The sequence below is a fragment of the Pygocentrus nattereri genome, chromosome 24, assembly GCF_015220715.1.
Source record: "Pygocentrus nattereri isolate fPygNat1 chromosome 24, fPygNat1.pri, whole genome shotgun sequence".
Lineage (NCBI taxonomy): Eukaryota > Metazoa > Chordata > Actinopteri > Characiformes > Serrasalmidae > Pygocentrus > Pygocentrus nattereri.
In genome coordinates this window covers 28,654,638-28,675,830 of record NC_051234.1, presented here as the reverse complement: position 1 = coordinate 28,675,830, position 21,193 = coordinate 28,654,638, and the positions used below count along the sequence as shown (strand labels likewise).

Genomic DNA, 21,193 nt, shown 5'->3' with positions numbered 1-21,193 from the left:
TAAATGGATTTAGTGCAGTTTGTAAAACTCTGACTAAAAATCATTGTACAACCCCAATTCCAATGAAGTTGGGACATTGTGTAAAACATAAATAAAAACAGAATACGATGATCTGCAAATCCTTTTCAACCTATATTCAACTGAATACACTACAAAGACGAGATATTTAATGTTTAAACGGATAAACTTTATTGTTTTTTGCAAATATTCACTCATTTTGAATTTGATGCCTGCAACATGTTCCAAAGAAGTTGGGACAGGGGCAAGAAAAGACTGGGAAAGTTGAGGAATGCTCAAAAAACACCTGTTTGGAACATTCCACAGGTGAACAGGTTAATTGGAAACAGGTGAGTGTCATGACTGCGTATAAAGGGAGCATCCCTGAAAGACTCAGTCGTGCACAAGCAAGGACGGGCAAGGTTCACCACTTTGTGAACAACTGCGTGAGCAAATAGTCCAACAGTTTAAGAACAACGTTTCTCAACGTGCAATTGCAGGGAATTTAGGGATTTCATCATCTACAGTCCAGAATATCATCAAAAGATTCAGAGAATCTGGAGAAATCTCTACAAGTAAGCAGCAAGGCAGAAAACCAACATTGAATGCCCGTGACCTTCGATTCCTCAGGCGGCAGTGCATTAAAACCTGGCATCATTCTGTAACGGATATTCCCACATGGGCTCAGGAACACTTCAGATAACCACTGTCAGTGAACACAGTTCGTCGCTCCATCTACAAGTGCAAGTTAAAATTCTGCCATGCAAAGCAAAAGCCATATATCCACAACACCCAGAAACGCCGCCGGCTTCTCTGGGCCCGAGCTCATCTGAGATGGACTGACGCAAAGTGGAAAAGTGTCCTGTGGTCTGACGCGTCCACATTTCAGATTGTTTTTGGAAATCATGAACGTCGTGTCCTCCGGGGCCAAAGAGGAAAAGGACTGTCTGGATTGTTATCAGCACAAAGTTCAAAAGCCAGCATCTCTGATGGTCTGGGGGTGTGTTAGTGCCCATGGCAGGGGTAACTTGCACATCTGTGAAGGCCCCATTAATGCTGAAAGGTACATACAGGTTTTGGAGCAACATCTGCTGCCATCTAAGCAACGTCTTTTTCAGGGACGTCCTGCTTATTTCAGCAAGATGATGCCAAGCCACATTCTGCACGTGTTACAACAGCGTGGCTTCGTAGTAAAAGAGTGCGGGTACTAGACTGGCCTGCCTGCAGTCCAGACCGTCTCCCGTTGAAAATGTGTGGCGCATTATGAAGTGCAAAATACGACAACAGAGACCCCGGACTGCTGAACAACTGAAGTTGTACATCAAGCAAGAATGGGAAAGAATTCCACCTACAAAGCTTCAACAATCAGTGTCCTCAGTTCCCAAACGCTTATGGAATGCTGTTAAAAGGAAAGGTGATGTAACACAGTAGTAAATACGCCCCTGTCCCAACTTCTTTGGAACGTGTTGCAGGCATCAAATTCAAAATGAGTGAATATTTGCAAAAAACAATAAAGTTTATCCGTTTGAACATTAAATATCTCGTCTTTGTAGTGTATTCAATTGAATATAGGTTGAAAAAGATTTCCAAATCATCGTGTTCTGTTTTTATTTATGTTTTACACAACGTCCCAACTTCATTGGAATTGGGGTTGTAGTTGTAGGTTCATCATTATTATTTTGTTGTTGTTATTATTATTATTATTATTATTATATTTTCTAGTACTACAGGTTCTTTTTTATCTATTCCAACTCATTAAATCTCAGAAAAACAAATAATCCTGATGCATATAGTGTATAGTAAAAATGTCTTTAGGTATTGTGATACAGTATTTTTTCTGTATCGCCCACCCCTGATATTTCCTCGTTTCTGTGATTGCAGAGTTGTGTCGGTTTTGCCCTCCTTGACCATTTTATATTAAATGCTTGACTCAATTATTAACTACAGTTCAGATCTACTGAACTGTGTGAGTTAAAAGACAGAGCATTGCACAATAAGGAGAAAAGAGTCGGTCAGTCGGTCAGACATGAGGGGCTGATCAGTGTGATTACAATCTCTAAAGAGAAAAAGACTTGATAACACTTGAGGACAAGTCTGTCTGTCTCTCTCTCTCTCTCTCTCTCTCTCTCTCTCTCTCTCTCTCTATATATATATATATATATATATATATATATATATATATATATATATATATATATACTGTTGTATGCAAAAATTTGGGCACCCAGCTGTTTTTTTATTTTCAAATGTGTTAAACAAATAAATAGAGATTGTTCAGTAAAGTCAGGAGACAAATGCGTGATCTCTGTAGAGGATGTGTTCACCTGCAAAATCAACAAAATGTTATTATTCAGGCTGTGTTCAAATGTTTGTGTAAAACTATATGTTTGCTCCCTCTTTTTGAAGGGCAGGGTGGGGATGTGAGGGCTTGCATAACTTCCTGGCTGGCAAACGTCCTCACTGGCCGACTTTGGGCAGCGCTGCCATGGACCAACACTCTTGGTTTTGGCTCCCAAAAGAACATTTCAGTATAATTTAACTTTCTATTGCATGACTTATGACTTAAATGTCATAAAATGTTTTAATGTGCTTTTGCTTTTTGAATTTGCTTAAATAATGGAAAAAAATTAAGTGTGTTACTTGGTAAATTGTTGCCATATGGTCATAATTATATTTACAAAGTACTGTAAAAAAATTACCATAAAATCAAATTTTTATTTTTTATTGAAAACACGAACAAACAAATCCAACTCATACTTAGTGAAATGTATGACCCAGTGAGATAGAGAGAGAGATAGAGATAGAGAGAGACAAATATTGGAAATTAATATAATTTAATTTGGTATTTGGAATGTATGGTAATAAGAGCACACACACACACACACACACACACACACAGACATACACACACATTTTCTAAGCCGCTTCTCTGTTAGGGTTCGGGGGGTGTGGGGGGGGGGGTGCTGGAGCCCATCTCTGCTGTCATGGGCCTGAGGCAGGATTCACCCTGGACAGGTCGCCAGTCCATCACAGGGTAATAAGAGCATCTCATAATAAAAAAATCCTGGTCTGGTGATGTATTTGTCCTTTCAAAGTAAAAGACCCTTTTTCCATAATAAAATAGGAAAACAGATTTTATATTACTGCTTTGTAGTAAAATTGACAAAGTAATTGTTGCCATATAGCAACACCATGCAGTAGAGGGCTAAAGAACTGTTTTTGGTTGCATATAGAATTCTTTAGAAACATCTTAAAGAACTCTGAATGGATCTTCTGAGCACATTTCCAAGGTTTCTTTGCAGAACCTCACATTATACGGATGAATCTCTGGTCCTTAAAGAAGCAAAAAGGTCCTTCAGATTCAAATGTTTCTTCCATTTCTTATTAAACAAAAATCTACATGTAAAAGAAATTCAGGAGTTTTCCAAGCAAGGCACAGTTTCTGCTGTGATTCATACTCGAGCCAGACCACCACGTCAGCAGCATTTTAGCAGCCTTTATTTTAAATAATGTAATGGTGTCTATGAATAAAGCCCTGCTGCATCCTCGCCAGCCTCTTTTATGTAAGGTGTCCATGGTGAAGATGCTGTCCGACTTTACGAGTGCAGAGCAGTCCCACTGGACGGGGAGTGGTAATTACGGGTGGGCAGATGGGGCGTCTCACTCTGTCAGCCCAGCCGACAGGTCTGGAATCAGTCAACTGCTGTAATTGGAGCTTTCCTGAGCCACAGGTGCATATTAGAGTGAAAGGGATGATACATGGCGATGGTATCGGTGCAGAGGATCAAAGTGAAAAGAGACCTGCAGAGCAGAGCCAAGAGAAACAAGACATACATGCACAGTAATGTGCAAAAGTCTGAGCACCCTTTATTAATTAGCTTTTCAGTCAAAATGGCCATTATATAGAAGTTATTGAGATGTTTCTGAGGAGATTAGATATAAGATAACTCACTTCCACAAGGAAGGAGAAAGTCAAATGATAATAATTGAAAAACACAGGACTCACAAAGTTCAAGAAATGATAAAGCTGCGGAGAAAAGGGGTCCTAGCAACCACCTGCTAGACCTGTTAGACCACCGAAACGGTCCACATCACATAAAGAGCTGTTAAAGCTGAAAAGAATGGAAGGTCTAAAAAAGTAATAAAGGCAAGGGGCTGTCACAATGAATAGAAAAAAATATGTATTATATATATATTGACACACACACATTTTCTAAGCCGCTTCTCCCTCTGAGTCGTGGGGGGTGCCGCAGCCTATCCCAGCAGTCATCGGACGGAAGGCAGGATACACCCTGGACAGGTTGCTTAATCCATAGGGTTTAATATGATGTCGGCCCCCCTTTTGCAGCTATAACAGCTTCAACTCTTCTGGGGAGGCTTTCCACAAGGGTTAGGAGTGTGTTTATGGGAATTTTTGACCTAGCTTAAAGTAGAAGCCGCCCAGAACTCCAGCTCAAGTTCTCAGAGTATGTTTATTTCAGTGCTTTTAAAGGGTACTAGATATTATACTATAACCATACACCGATTAGGCGTAACATTATGACCACCTCTTGTCCATTTTATCAGCTGCACTTACTGTATAGCTGCACTTTGTAGTTCTACAGTTACAGACTGTAGTCCATCTGTTTCTCTGATACTCTGTTACCCTGTTCTTCAGTGGTCAGGACCCCCATGGACCCTCACAGATCAGGTACTATTTAGGTGGTGGATCAATCTCAGCGCTGCAGTAACACTGACATGGTGGTGGTGGTGTGTTAGTGTGTGTTGTGCTGGTCTGAGTGGATCAGACACAGCAGTGCTGCTGGAGTTTTTAAGTGGAGCTGATAAAATGGGCAGTGAGCATAGAATCAAGGAGGTGGTCGTAATGTTAGGCCTGATGGGTGTATATTGAAGGTATCATGCGAACTTGTGAAGTAGAAGTTAAAGTGGATGTTTATTGTAATGGGTACAAGCTGTTATTGGTCAGGATCACTCTACTTCGGCTTTGCTAGAGCTGTGATTGTGAAGCTGTCGTTGTCTTTGTCTGCTCTCAGTGCCGGTCCGTATGATGTTCAAGTAGAGCGTCCACTTTGTTCTTGTCCATTTGTATTTCAATACCCTGCTGCACATAGCAGTGTCTAATCTAAAAGTCAAATGAGACATCGCACCATGGCAACATTTCACCTGAGTCAATGTGATGATAATTACTTTTTGATTGACTGTTTTTTTTTTCTTTACTGGTTTCACTTTGATTCTGTTGTATTTTATATAGAGTTCTGCTACTGTAACAAGCCTGACATTGTAAATGTGGAATCAAATCCAATCAAATTCATTTGTAGCACATTTTCCAACTGATATTGTCACAAAGCAGCTTCACAGAATTCCAGTAAAGACAAAGTTTTAACAAGAATGTAAAAACCCCCAGGTGAGCAAGCCAGGGGCGCCAGTGGTGGAGAAACTCCCTCAGAGCTGAGGAAGAAACCTTGGGAGGAACCAAGGCTCACAAGGGGGGACCCATCCTCCTCTGGTCAGACTACCTACAGAGTTATTATACTACTAATATTAATAGCAGTAGTATTAGTAGTAGTAATATCTAGGAGTCTATGAAAACTTCAGTGTAGGGTGGGCAGCTAGTCCAAGGCAGGTGGTGGTAGCTGGGGTCTGGGCAGCTGGTCTGAAGTGGGTAGCAGGAGAGCTCAACAGTCAGCCGTCCTTCAGTGTCCAGTTGGACATGTGTAATATCTTCATCAATCTGAAGAACCCTTTCATGGTGCAAAGAACCCTTTAATTATTTAAAGGTTTTTTTAAATGTTAATGGTTCTGTATAGGAGATCCCTTGAGGAACCGTCATTTTTAAGTGTGTAGGAGAATCACACCACAATCACATCATTCTATCATCTGAAAAACCGCTGATGTTTTGTTTGTTTCACATTTTGCCTTTTATGCAGAACTCATCATTTTAACACTATATAGTTTGGTCAGTAGGGGGAGCATTTTCAAGAGATTTTAATGCCAGATTTTGTTCTTATTTAAAGCAGGATGCCTATATAAATTTCACACACTCATGCATGTTCTCTCTTGTGCATGCTCACTCTTTCTTTCTGTTATGGTCTTTAGCTACGTTCAGATTTGCTCCCCAAAACTTTCTTTAAGATAATCCCTCCCTGTTACTGCATGTGAGCGGTAGTGACCTCAGTGTCACTACTGGGCTGAGAATAGTCCACCAACCAAAAATATCCAGCCAACAGCGTCCTGTGGGCAGCGTCCTGTGACCACTGAGGATGACCAACACAAACTGTGCAGCAGCAGATGAGCTGTCATCTCTGACTTTACATCTACAAGGTGGACTGACAAGGTAGGAGTGTCTAACAGAGTGGACAGTGAGTGGACACAGTGTTTAAAAACTCCAGCAGCACAGCTGTGTCTGGTCCACTTGTACCAGCACAACACACACACACCACCACCACATCAGTGTTACTGCAGTGCTGAGAATGAACCAGCACCTAAATAGTGCCTGCTCTGTGAGGGTCTATGAGGGTCCTGACCAGTGAAGAACAGGGTAAAAGGGGTAACAAAGTACCAGAGAAACAGATGGACTACAGTCTGTAACTGTAGAACTACAAAGTGCAGCTATACAGTAAGTGGAGCTGATAAACTGGACAATGAGTGGAGAAACAAGGAGGTGGTCATGATGTTAATCTGATCAGTGTATGTAATTGCAGTTTGTTAATCCTTTTGCTCCTCTTCTCACTTTCTTGCAGGATCTCTGGGCAGCCCTGCTTTGTGTGCAGCAACATGCTGACCCAGGTGCTAGTGGATCCTCTCTGAGAGAGTGACGTGAGAACTTTGCTACAAGCGAGGTGGAAGCATTTGGAACAGGAGGCTGTGAGGCAGTACATGAAGTGGTGACACTGGGGAAAAACAACAAACAGTAGGACATTTAATTGCACACTGAGTTTAAAAGGTCTGAACGATGACGAGCTCTGTTTTCGCCAAGCTGGACCCCAGGCGGATAGAGTGGGAGGCGTCCTGGTATGGCCTCCACTCCCGTGTGCTGCGGACCAAACCGGTGGACTCCATGCAGGAAGGTGCAGCGGACCTGCATGGCACCAGGCTGGCTCAGGTGCTGACCACAGTGGACCTGGTCTCTCTCGGTGTGGGCAGCTGCGTGGGCACCGGAATGTATGTGGTGGCTGGTCTCGTTGCCAAGGAAATGGCTGGACCTGGAGTGATCATGTCCTTCATCATCGCTGCTGTGGCATCCATTCTGTCAGGTTAGACATCGTGATGTCAGTTGTAGAGGGTTTTTTTCAGGTTAAACCTGTGAAACTAATCAAACCTCTTTGTCCCTTTTACAACTCTGCCATCATGCGAAGTTCCATAGACCTCTGAAGATGTGGCATTCTGTATCATGACCCTATTAAACGCTGGGCTGTCACGACTGTCAAATTAAATAAATGTCAATTAAAGAGATGCGTATAATTATCAAGAAAAGACATTTAAATCATCATTTGCTTATTATTTACATGGCAACTAATCATCAGCTAAAATTTCACAATATATGTGTTGTATATCGCTGATGTCGGAGGAAAACCTTGTATCTTTAAAATGAGAACTTTACAGGAGAAGGAAAAAACCGTCAATGTAAGTCAATGGAACCAAAATTTTTTCCAAGTAATTTTGGGTCGTTTCTTTTAGTCCATTCATCATGAATCATGAATGGAATTTACACACAATCTAATAGGCAACAGGTTCTTTCAAATTATGTTAAAAAACTGAAAAACGTCAAAAAGCGATATGTGTATGGTTCTATAAACAACCATATACAACACAATCTCCACCAATCTGAAGAACCCTTTCATGTTGCTAAGAACCATTTAAGTGTTCATGGTTTTATAAAACCACGTTCTTTACTAAAAAACCCTTGAAGAACCATCTTTTAAGAGTACAAACCAAAAATCAGCCAAGTTGGCTTAGAAAATTGTACTACTCAGCTGTGTTGTTGGAAGTTAACACTGGTAGTAGTGTTGAATTAGTTTTGTGTGCACACTCTCACATTAATGCCACAATTACACAGAATCATGTAAAGCAATATGTATATATTTTTTTCTTGAAAGTAAAAGTATAAGCATGCATGTTAAAAACATTAGAATTAGTTACATAGCTAGCAAAAAAGCGAACCTTATTCAGCGCTGCCCTTTAAACGTTAGGCCAGGGGTTGCAACCCAAAAATGTTAGGTAGAGCCATTTTGTCCTCTCAACAAAAATCAAACCATTTTGGGAGCCACAACATTTTATGTCCATTTTTCTGTCTTGGCTGTATGTCTCAGTATGTGCTGATGTGCTTATAGGCTAAACATACAACGTTAATATAAATGAAAACACAGACTTACTTTGCTCTGCTTTAAGCTTCAGCTCAGCTATAGTCGCTTTTCTCACATCTCTGGCAGGAAAAGTAGAACAGGTTCTTGTAAAATGTCTCTCAACGTTTGACTTTTTTCAAGGCCGATGTCGCTCATTCGCCAGCTTCTTCAATGAATTTTCCCGTTCCACCTTAAATGGTGCCTGAGGCATCAAAACGTACCTGCTGCAACATTTAAGGTGGAACGGGGACATTCGAACAAGAAGCTGGCGAATGAAAAGCTGAATTCAGCTTCACGGCATTTTAGTGTTTCAGTTTCTCATTGCAGATTAAACGTATCAGGAAACCAGCTGGAGTGATTATAAATGCAAATACGCCCTTTCATCTCAAAATTATCAACTTTCGTCTTAAATCTCTCTCTTTGCCTTTTCATTAGCTATTAGCTAGGCAAGACTGTTGTCGGTTGTTGCGTTGCTATGGTGACCAGCAGTTCTACATTAACTCCAGCGTTTAAGACCATTTACTGTTAAACTGTGTTGAATGATCAGCAGAGCTTTATTTTACTGTAAAGCAGGATTATTTTATTATTACCTAAAAATCGGATTCTGCTGTGGAGCCTCAACAGGACAGTAAAACAGCCGCATGCAGCTCCGGAGCCTCACATTGTCGAGCCTGACCAACATATTGACCAACAAGTTAGCAGTTAGAAATATTTGCTAACGTAAGTCTCGTGGGTCTCAAAGATTGCGTTCACTGCTTTATTTCAATTATCTTTATTTACCTCAATTCACAGTAGTTACCGAGTAGTTACACACTCAGTCTTAAACGACTAACTAAATTCTAAGCATGCAGTTTAAGTGATGAAGCCTTTTCAGACTCATCTGTCTTCTCTATGATGAGTGAGTCGTGTCTGTTGGAGCCCTGATAACTTCTAATCTGTCCTTATCTCCTTTGTGGTCATGCTGGTGTTGTGCGAGCGTTTGTGAGTGAATGCGTGTGAGGAAAGCCGGGGGGAGCACCTGTCTGTGATTATGGTGGGCTATTCAGTGTGCTTTCTCATTTTATCTGATCCAGACACACGCCTGTCATTCTCACAGGCTTTCCTCAGTCTCCCGAGTCCTCTTTACTCTGTATTGATCAGATAGTTTGCCGTGTATGTTTCATAAGGTCACTTATTTATGGACCCTTAATATTTTAGTGTGTGTGCCGGTGCAGTTTTTAAAGGGCCCACACTTCAGTTCCTCACTCGCTTTAACTACAGAACTTACATATGAGCTTTAGGACTGTTGTTATTGATTATATTAGGACCTGGTATAGTAGCAACTCTACAGATTATTTTGCTGAACAAATAATCAAGATTTTTTAAAAAAGTAAGTTAAGCAATAATAATTGACATTTAGCAGTAGAACAATTTAAAATATGAATTATCATGCAATCTGCCAACTAATCATTGCTGATTTATCAAGAAAGTACATATTAATCAAATAAAAGGCTGAGAAATAATAAGCAAGCTAGACAAAAAGATTTGTCACCTTATATGTTTAAAGTGGTAGTAACTTCAGGCTCTTGCAGATGGTGCTGCACGTAGATGATTGGCTGTAAACACCTGCGGGGTGTGTGATGGGATTCATAGATTGAGAAGAGGTGGTACAGCGCAGTGAATGTCATTTGATGTGAGGGAAATTGAGTTGAAATGCAGATGTTAATGATTGACAGAAAGGAGTGATTGCATTTGGGTGCCAAAGGCCACAGTGTGAAGGAAGAAGCTGGCTCTACATTTTTATTGAAGTGTACGGTCATACAGGTCAGTGGCAAAATTCAGTCTACAGGAAATTCTCATCAGAATTGCGCCCAAAAGACAAAACTGATGGACAGGGAACGATGTGCAAACATCACCAACATTTCAAACTGCACACTCACCAGTCCCAGAGGTCCATATCACTGCCATATCTCGCTGCTGTCGGAAGAAAACCTTTTATCTCCATTTTTCAGTTTTTTAGCTTTTGACATAGTTTGAAAATGCCTGTTGTTCTTTACATTGTATGTAAATTTCATGATGAATGGACCAAAAGAAACGGCTGAAAATGACCTGGAAAAATGTCTGGTTCCATTGACTTCCATTCAAAGTAAAGTAGGTTTTTTCCTTCTCCTGTAAAGTTACCATTTTGGAGATACAAGATTTTCTCCCGACAGCAGCGATATGTATATGGCAACTGAACTGCACAAACAGCCTGCTTTGAATTCACTGTTTTTGTGATGTCACAAGAACTAACTCATACCATCCATATCCGCCTATTCAACCTACAGCACTTTAGCCCCGCCCATTCAAACATGAAGTTGTAGGGAGTGCTTCATCTATGAGTGCTTTTTGAATGTGGTGCAATAGAGGGCAGCCAATCAGAACAGAGCTCATTTACATTGATTACATCAACCGTCTTAAAGGCAAAGTAACAAAACAGCCTGTTTAATTCCCAAGGGTTAAAGAGAGCTTACAAAATGGCTATGTAAAAATAAAATCTGACCATTTTTGGTACATAAAACCATACAAATGTTAGAACTTGGACCTCAAGGGAAAAAATGACAGAACATGAACCCTTTAAAAGCAAGTAGTAGTTTAATCGGGTAATCGTGACGGTCATAATTAATTTCATAGTAGGGTTGGTTGATATGGAAAAACATCACGATACTTCAAGTCATTTTCACAACATGCATCACGATATTTCGTTTTTCTGAGCTGATAAGTTGGAACTTGAAAAAGGCCCAGAAGAAATAACTGTTACTGTTACAAAACTGTACATTGGGAATTGTGCAATATTGTGTGTATATTAATGTGTATATTAAGAGTCTAAATTTTTAATATATATATATATATATATATATATATATATATATATACATACACACACATATACATATACACACACACACACACACACACACATATATATATATATATATATATATACATACATATATATGTATTTAAGCTTCTTGGGTTTCTTTTTTTTTAGGAGTCTGCTACGCTGAGTTTGGGGTGCGAGTGCCAAAGACCACCGGCTCGGCCTACACCTACAGCTACGTGACAGTGGGGGAGTTTGTGGCGTTCTTCATCGGGTGGAATCTCATTCTGGAGTACCTGATCGGTACAGCAGCCGGGGCCAGTGCTCTCAGCAGCATGTTCGACTCCCTGGCCAACCACACCATCAGCCGATACATGATCAACCATCTGGGCACTCTTAATGGCCTGGGTGAGTAACGCAGGGTAACCTGATATACTGTTATTGCACACATCAATTTCTGACCTGTCAGCTGTCACTGTTCACAGGGAGCTCATTTATACTGTTGTAAGGAATACGCGGTCACTATGATGAACTCACTGTTTCTGGTTTGTGTCAATTCTGGTTACCCCTTATTATTCAGTCAGTAATCATAAAGAAATGGTTTGACAAAAAAAAACAAATCTACACAATCATCCACTTACCCAAGATGCAGGCAATCAGCCGAGATGTTTGGTGTCCAAATTTTGCTTCTTTAGCTTTAAACTGGAGCTACAAGGCTAATGTTGCTAACACTAGAAGTAGGTAAGGAAGACAGACAGACAAACAGACAGACAGACAGGAAGAATACATATAAAAAACTCCTTTCTACAGGCAGATATACAAATAGAAAAATACAACAATCTGGAATAAGATCTACAGCCTGAGAGGAAAGAGGCAGTGCAATGATGACTGTACAAGGAGGCACAGATAACGGTGTATAATGACAATGCTGAATAAATATGTGCAGATGTTGGTACCAAAATAAAGTGTCTAGGTGTGGAGTGTCCAGATGTGCAAGATACGCGATAGGGCTCTAGAAAGTGTGATATGTACAGTAAGGTGTACAGATGTGCAGATGGATAAAATGAAACCTAAAGATTTTAATAAAACCTATGATTTAACATGAGATTCAGATTCAGTCCTCATCTCTCCTCTTCCCTCTTGTCTTCTGTCCCCCCTGGGAAGAGTTGAAGAGCCCGATGGCTCGTGGGACGAAGGATCTCCTGAATCTGTCGGTTGAGCAGCTCTGCGGCAGCAGCCCGCCACTAAACATGCTCCTCCTGTCTAAGATGATGGTGTGCAGCGGGTGGCCAGAAGTCAGTAGTCACCCAAATATTTTCCCTAAAAACATCCCCAGAACTTCTCTTAATCCACATCCAGTCATCAATGAACCTTCAGTTGCCAGTTACTGTGTAACCGAAGACAAATTCTTTGTATGTGCAAAAATAATTAGCCAGCGAAACCTGATTCTGTTTAAGGTCGCACAGGCTTGTTGATGTAGTTTAGGGCACAGTATGACTTACAGTGTGTAAACATGGCATATATTTAAAGAAATGATTTTGGGGTGTACTGCAATTTCCCCCTGGGATCAATAAAGGAATCTGAATCTGTTGACTTCTAGTGTTTGTTAGCCACGTTAGCCTCATAGATCCAGCACAATTAGGACCCCAAACATCTTGGCTGACTGATTACGTCTGGGCTGAGTGGACGATTGTGTGATGTAGATTTTTCAATGAATCATTCCATTAAGAGTTATTACTATAGTATTATTAACTACTGTAAATAGTTGAGGACCTACGTTTTCTATTTTGTGGAGTTTCTAAAAGGAAAAGTTCACACATGCTGTACAGAGAACACACCTCTGCACAATTTCGCGCACAATTAGTCTTTATTTGCTGAGTTAGTGGCATAGTGGAAAAAATAAAACACATTTAATATGCTTAAGGATGATTTAATGGTTTGTTTAAACCTCAGCACATCAGTAGAAATTGCGCTCTTACATGCAGAAAAAAATGTTTACCATAGAAGATGTGTTAACTTATTTTTTTACTTCGAAAATCAGCAGAATGTGAAAATTGACTAGGCGTATCAAAACGTTTGCATTCAACTGTATGAGAACTATGAGAGTTGGGAACTGAAGTGTGGGCCTGTGATTTTAAGTCTGAAATAATCTCTCTCTCTTTAAATCTCTAAAATCTGCACAATTTGGAATACTCAGTAGTTTTTAGATGTAATTAACAGTGATTAACAGTGATTAATTTTGACCAAGCAACCTAGATTTCTAGAAACCTACCATTTTTGGAAAATTCAGACAAACGTGACAGGAGTGCAGAAAGTTGCAAGTTACCCCACAGGCATTCAGACTGAACAGTCATTAAATTAATGCAAAACGCTATTAATTCACTTTAGCTCTATGTTATTCGCATCATATGTTTCCAACAAGCAGTGATGGACGAAGTGTTCCAACTGTGTTACAACTAACTCCGCTGAGCAGAGGCTTTACTTTCGATCAACTAGCTTTCACTGTTTACTTAATTCAGAATGATGCTATATTACAGGCACCAAGAGGATAATTAAAGTACACAGGTGCACATTCTGTGGCTTATAAACACATCTTAGCAATACAGGAACACGAAAATGAGTTATGATAAACAACGTTCTTTTTATGGTATAAAAAAGAGTGAATCTTGAGAAATCTGTCAAAATTCACACATGATTGATTAGTTGTAGGAGACGTTGATAAGGTATTTTATACTTGGACCTGTTTGACTACATAAACGATCTGTGGTATATTTTGCCCCATGTTTGGTTGTGCTTTGCTCTTCTCTACAGTAGAGCAGATACAGTGCATAAATTGTAAAGGGGGGTAAATTTATGCATTTATCAATTCTCTGCTTTGCTCAGGTAAAGGAGAGGAGTCGTATCCAGACCTGCTGGCTCTGCTCATTGCTGTGGCGGTGACGGTGATTGTAGCTTTGGGAGTGAAGAACTCCGTGAGCTTCAACAATGCGCTAAACATTGTCAACTTGGTGGTTTGGGTGTTCATGGTGATCGCGGGCCTCTTTTTCCTCTCTGGAGCGAACTGGCAGGACGGCAGGTTTCTGCCCTACGGGTGGTCAGGGGTGAGAATGCTTCCATTTAAGTCAAATGAAGTTTATAAGGGACATTTAGTAAGAACAATGTTGACCAAAGTTCAGCAGATTCGAAGTTAACTGACCTATTTATGCTCTTCCCACAAACACTGTGTAGGGTAACTCGTTAGTAACGTTACAAAATGTTCCTATATACGTTGTACAGTTACACATTTCCACCAGAGGGGTCTCCAAATCCCCAAAACGTACGTGGTGTAGCTTTAACCTATGTATCAAATGTTTATCCCCAAAAACTTTGATTTTAAAAGAAAATAGCTACGTTTTCTTGAGACATGTTTGGCTATAATTCTGCAACTGTGACACTTTTGGCTGTTCAGATTTTTTGAAAAACTGAAAATGTCTTTACCGTGACATATCCTTACTACAACAGAGTGGTACGGCATGTTAAGGTAAAGACATGTTTTGCATTACACAACTTTACCAGGCTTTTGTTGCCCCTGTCCCAACTTTTTTGGAACGTGTTTTTGGCATCAAATTCAAAATGGGCATATATTTTTCAAAAAATAATACAAATTCTCAGCTTCAACATTTGTATATATATATATATATATATATATATATATATATATATATGTGAATTATTTAAAAAAAATAGGAATTCAAACAAATATTTATAATTTCAGGAATTTCCAAAAAGGAATTTTGAATGTTCAGAATTCTTAAAGACTAAAGGCGTTACAAACTAGCAGTGGATTCACTTCTGTGTTTTGCAGGTGATGCAGGGAGCTGCCACTTGTTTCTATGCCTTCATCGGCTTCGACATAATTGCCACTACAGGAGAGGAGGCCAAAAGTCCGAACACTTCCATCCCCTACGCCATCACTGCCTCGCTCGTCACCTGCCTCACTGCTTACGTCTCTGTTAGTAGCCCACTGCGCTCACAGAGCTTGCCGTGTCTTTTTTTTATGTCCTTTTATGTGCTGATTCATAATGTGATGGGCTAATATGCTACTAATTCTTAGTGACGGCCTCTTCCTTTCTTACCTGCTGCATAAAGTCTTGTTTAATGGCTTTCGCTGCTTTTAGGCTATTTGCATCGACATCGCTGCAGAAAAATGGAGATTTTATCAGGAGAGAAAATACAATATAAATGTGGCCATTTTTATGACTCACAATTTAGTTAGTTTACACAACCTTTGACGTTTTTTGTGTAAGCAGCTTTCACAGCAGTACACTCAGTGAAAAAGATGTGTGCATCTAGCAAAATATTTCTGGGGCCTTAGTTATTAAAGACAGAATAGACACCAACTGCAGGCCTTGAGAGGAGCTTTAAAAAGATCAGCGGTGGAGTGTGACTTTTAGAGCCTTGGCCATAAATATCAAAACATGAGGCAGAAACCCAGCTAAATGATCATGCTAACTACTGCTAGCATCCCTGTGTGATTCTAGTAGTTTGTTAGCGCTGAGCTAATGGCACTTTCTAAAGAAGCTGAAGCTTCTTTTTCAACTTTTCCACCTTAAATGGTGTCGCTGTTATAGTCTGCTGCATTTAGGCACTAAAATGTAACTGCTGCAGCGTTTAAGGTGGGACAGATAATCTGAGGCAGTTCTAGATCTAACACAGACATTTGAAGCCTCCAGAACACATAACATGTCTTACTTGAAGCTTGTGACAGACATACGAGCATAAAATGTACCCTGCAGAATTTTCACGCTAACTCTTTTAGTAGTGAGCTCTGCTATTGAGCTGTTGCTGTTTTCCACTTTCAACAGCCCACTGATTAGGATGCTGCTCATATTCACAATTAGTGGTTATCTAGAACTTCCAGAAGGCCTAGAATGAAATGTATTCATGAAATTGGTCCTGCTTATTGGAAATCAAAATGTGATCAGCTGATATCTCTGTCACTTTCTAATGTAGATGATGGTTAATCTGAGGCGTTTGGTCTTCTCTTCAGCTCTTGAAGTCCTAACCAATAGGAGAACTTGCTTAGGTTTATCTACCTACAATGGGGAAAAAAACATTTCTGACTGGAAAATTTTCTGCTATGCGTTTCAAGAATTTAATGCTTTTATTAGCCTGCTATACTTAGAGTAATGCTGGGTTAGAAGGCCTGGAAGGTCCTCCTCTAAAAGTACACAGTCTTTGAAAGTGCTAGTTTGCCATTTGCAATGTGCTAAAATCTAAAGATGATTGAGCCAATAGAAATGCTCCAAAATGACTTTGGAAACAATATTGTTCCATTAATTTCCATTAAAAGTTGAGGTTTTTTTTCCTTCTCCTAATTCGGGATACAAGGCTATGTACTGACAGCGATAATTTTCGCTGGCTTGGTGAGACAATTTTCAGTTCCATGATCAGCTTGGCATAAATATTTTGCTGCTGTCAGAAGAAAACCTCGTATCTCCATTTTTGTCATTTTTCAAATTTTGACAGGATTTGAAAAAGCCTATTTCTCTTTACATTGTTTGTAAATTTCATGATGAATGGACCAAATGAAACGGCCCAAAATGACTCGGAAAAATGTCTGGTTCCATTGACTTACATTAAAGGTAAAGTGGGTTTTTTCCTTCTCCTGTAAAGTTACCATGTTGGAGATACGAGGTTTTGTTCAGACAGGAAATGTATTTTTTCACACCAGTCTGTGAATAACAATAAATCTGTTGTAGGTCAGTGTGATCCTTACACTGATGGTGCCCTATAACCTGATTGACGGAGATGCGCCGCTGATGGAGATGTTTGCAGTTCATGGCTTCATGGCAGGAAAGTACATAGTGGCCATAGGAGCCATTGCTGGACTAACAGTCAGTTTGTTGGGCTCCCTGTTCCCCATGCCCAGAGTCATCTACGCCATGGCAGGTGATGGCCTGCTTTTCAGGTCGGTGTTTGCTTTCATATGTGTCTCTATGTGTATGATCACTAATTAAAAACTCCATCGGTCAAAAGTTTGGAATCAATGTACTGAACTAGAGATGGCATGATACCACTGATATCAATCCAATGTTTCTTCATTAAAAAAAACTACTAAGCTTTAATATTTAATATTTTAATTTTAAAGCACTTCATTCAAGATGTGCATCTAAAATTAGACCGTCTTGCTGAAACCACTCAAACACTCTACAACCCCAAAGGAAGAACTACATACATAACACAGTATGAGTGTGTGCTAATTCAGATAGAGATGCCGTCTCTATTTTTAATACTATGAAACATTGTTGGTGGCAAATAAAAGCATAAAGTGATTCTAATATGATGCTCGACTTATAATTTCGCAGGTTTAATAGAATTAGATTTGTTAATAAAAAACAATGTGATGAACAGATCTGTAGATGTTCCTTAAGTGACTGGGAAACTGTCTAGCACTGAGAATTAAAGGGGAATTCCTCAGATTTTTCTCATTTTCTGCATAATTCAATATTAAAATAAAAATTAAAGTCCTTCAGTGTTTTAGTGTGAAATGGTTACATTTAAAGAAACATGTCAGCTCTGATATCTTTACAGTGGTGCTGATTGGAACCTGGAGTCACAATGTGTTCAACATAAATATAGACATTTTATTTGGTATTAAAAACCATATTTATGATTATTTTTATTAAGTTATATATCAGGTTTTGGCCAACGCTTCAAATATTAGCTGTTCTGGATGTTACATTGTATTATTTAACTTCAGTTTTGATGTTTTACAGCTTCCTCAGTAATTTTAGAATCATCTACAGCTCCACTCATTATTCTGAACACACTTCATTTTTTATAGCTTTAGTGTGTTTCTGTATGTTCGTCAGGTTCCTGTCCCACGTGAGTCCACACACTGAGACTCCGGTGGTTGCGTGTGTGGTCTCAGGTTTCCTGGCCGCTCTTCTGGCCCTGCTGGTCAGCCTGAGGGACCTGATTGAGATGATGTCAATCGGCACATTGCTGGCCTACACACTGGTGTCTGTGTGTGTTCTGCTCCTCCGCTACCAGCCCGAGGGGGACGGATTCACCAGCATTGCTCCGGACAAGGCAGAGGCCTGGAGGAGCAAAGAAGGGGTTCTGGCGGAGTGTGAGAGGGACGCTTACTCACCCACGAGTGAAGGAGATGAGCTTGGCAACACCTGGGGGTCCAAGAACCACCCATCACAGAAAGACGATGAGATGCTGATTAGCAAGTCTGACTCTGGAGGCTACCAGTCAGACAGCTCGGGATACGGGGTCAGCGAGAAAGACCTGGACTCTGACGACTCGGACAACGCGCTGACCTCCCTGCTGAAAAGGATTCTGGGTGGCAACTACTACACCCTGCGGACGCGTCTGGGACTGCCTGAATCAGGCGCCCAGCCCACGCCTGCTACGGGACGTACCGTCACCTCCTGTGTCCTCTTTCTGTTCGTCCTGACATTCCTGCTCTGGACACTCGTCATATATGGCCTTGACCGAGTCTCCGGAGGTGCCCGCTGGGCACTGGTCCCGCTTGTCATGACCATCGTCATCCTAATGGTGGTCTTGCTCATCATCATTCTACGGCAGCCTGAAAGCCCCAAAAAGTTGCCGTACATGGCACCTTGTGTACCCTTTGTGCCTACAGCAGCCATTCTGGTGAACATCTACCTGATGCTCAAGCTGTCCAGCATCACCTGGATTCGCTTTGCTGTGTGGTGCTCCGTAGGTATGACCACTGACATAAAGCAACCTAGTCCATCAGCCAAGACATGCTTGGTCCTGAATTTTGCTTATTTAGTTTTGCTCTGGAGCTAAAGCAGCTTAGCTAATGCAGCCCAAAATTAATTAAAGCTTTACCACCACCAGGTTATCATTGCCTAAATCATCACACACATGCCTCAAACAGTATTCTGTTGTTAAAGGACCATTCTGGCCAAAATAACACACTTAAGCAAGGCTATATCTGTTACAGCTACATCTGTAAACTCCACATGAACGTCACTAGAGGTGAAAGATAGCTAAAACACTCCTCTCCTTACTTTGGAAAAGAAACAGTGTTACCTCAACAAGGTCTATACAATAGGCTGCGATCCCAACATTTTCTCCTGAACTCCTGGTCCCACTTAAACTGGCTGAAAGCTACCAAACGTGTGTTTTCCTGACATTTATATTGATCTTATACACAGCCCCTCTCCTGTTCTGGAGAGTCCCTCAAAGCATTTAAAAGCACAGAAGCCCACCGGCTCTTCATGTCAGGGTGGGTAAAGGATCCCATGGTGTTGCCTAATGAGGATGAAAACTCTGTGATCATAGGAGGGAAACGACATCAGCTGATTAACACAGATGTGAACAATGGTAGCCTGATAACTTTAGCTAATGTCATCAGCTGAGGGATGAACAGTCGTCCCCCTGACGGAGCTGCAAACAGCTGGTATAACGTTACTCTCCGTTTCTGCAGATTTAAATGACGCTTGAATGGAAAAACACAAACGTTAAATATCAGACTGAATGTCGTGGGTCGGAAAAACTACACACTTCACATTTCGACAGACGTGATTTTGTAAATTTGCTAGTGCAGTTAGTTCAGAGTTCAGCTCCAGTCCTGCAACCCCTGCACTGCATAACTGTTGCTTACCTGGTTAAAATACCTGATATTATTAGCTGTGGTGGACAGTAACTGAGTAAATGTAATTTGTTTCTGTACTTAAGTAGTTTTTTTCTGTATCTGTACTTAAGTTTTTCCATTTTGGGCGACTTTTTACTTTCACTCCACTACATTTCAGAGTCTAATATCTGACTTTTTCCCCCGCTACATTTGAGAAATCTGTATTCCTTTTGGTTTCTGTGTGTATAAAAACGAAACATGTCAAAACAAAAGAAGCTCAAAGCCAGAGCACCAATGATGAACTAACCAAACCTGTAAATAGAGCACAATATAGAAATATGTCCACATATGCAGTCGAGACTGGCGCGTTTTTTTTTTCTGAATTCATACAAACACCATTTCATTTCATAGTAAATTAGTTTGGGTTAGTTTATATTTATGAACAGACGCCTACAGATCAACACAGTAAAGGAAAACTTATTTGTGATCCTGAGTTTAAAGCCAGTTTTTATCAAACTTGTAACTAATTTACAAAGTGATCTGAAACTGAAACTTTGCTTGTGTGTAAAAAGTGATTTCAGAGCCACTCGGTTCTCCCTGATGGAAACTGTTTACCTTCAGTGTTTTGTGCTTATGATCATTTTAATAGACATCAGTGTCTAATTAATGACATTTATTAATGTAATTAAGTACATTTGAAGGTAAATACTTTTGTACTTTTACTCAGGTTGAGGTCTAGAGTAAGGACTTCTACTCTTGAGTAATATTTTACCTTGGGTATCTCTACTTTAACTCAGGTACATGATTTGTGAACTTCGTCCGCCTCTGATTATTAGCTAATTAATCCCTTCTTGAGCTGAACGAGGCGTGAACAGCAGAAACACTAAACAACACAGTGCAGCGGCTCCAAACCTGGAGTCTGAAAACACTGAATTAGTGTGCATCTCTTTATTCTTGGCTTCTGTTGCATCTGATGCAGATGAATCTTTCACAAAGCGCACCAAATTAAAGGCATTGCGCAGCCCAGTCACTCCCTGATTCGGTCCTCAAAATGGTGCTGTCTATACAGTGTGACGTCACGTGAAACGCGATAATTCGCCTTCTACGCTGGTGTTATAGTAGTCAGAGAGAGATTTAAGGACTAGGAAAGGGGAGATGAAATGAAGATAGATGCTAAATATTACTGTTAGAAAGACGAACATCTTATTGCAGCCATACAAACAGTAGTAACTGTCTTCACATCACAATTACAAAGAAAAGACTGGTAAAAATGGAGGAGGACAAGAAGTTAAAACAAGCGAAAAGCTAAAGTTACCTGGCTATCTAACGTTACCTCTGCTTGGCTCCTTTACTCTGACTGAAAGCATAGAAAATTGGTCTCTGCTGTCCATTTTGCACTAAATAAAGACAGAATCACAA

The 21,193-nt window shown here is 40.3% G+C and overlaps 1 protein-coding gene across 1 annotated transcript in view; it reads left to right on the top strand.

The window, feature by feature from the left end:
• The window catches only part of slc7a14b (solute carrier family 7 member 14b), a 30,519-nt gene that overhangs the window by 7,271 nt on the left and 2,055 nt on the right, over positions 1-21,193 (top strand). The window contains exons 2-7 of the mRNA XM_017719227.2: positions 6,738-7,250; positions 11,350-11,586; positions 14,062-14,279; positions 15,023-15,169; positions 16,920-17,128; positions 18,033-18,895. Of these exons, the coding sequence (XP_017574716.1) occupies positions 6,950-7,250; positions 11,350-11,586; positions 14,062-14,279; positions 15,023-15,169; positions 16,920-17,128; positions 18,033-18,895 (1,975 nt within the window). The 5' untranslated portion in view covers positions 6,738-6,949. The remainder of the gene's footprint in view (positions 1-6,737; positions 7,251-11,349; positions 11,587-14,061; positions 14,280-15,022; positions 15,170-16,919; positions 17,129-18,032; positions 18,896-21,193) is intronic.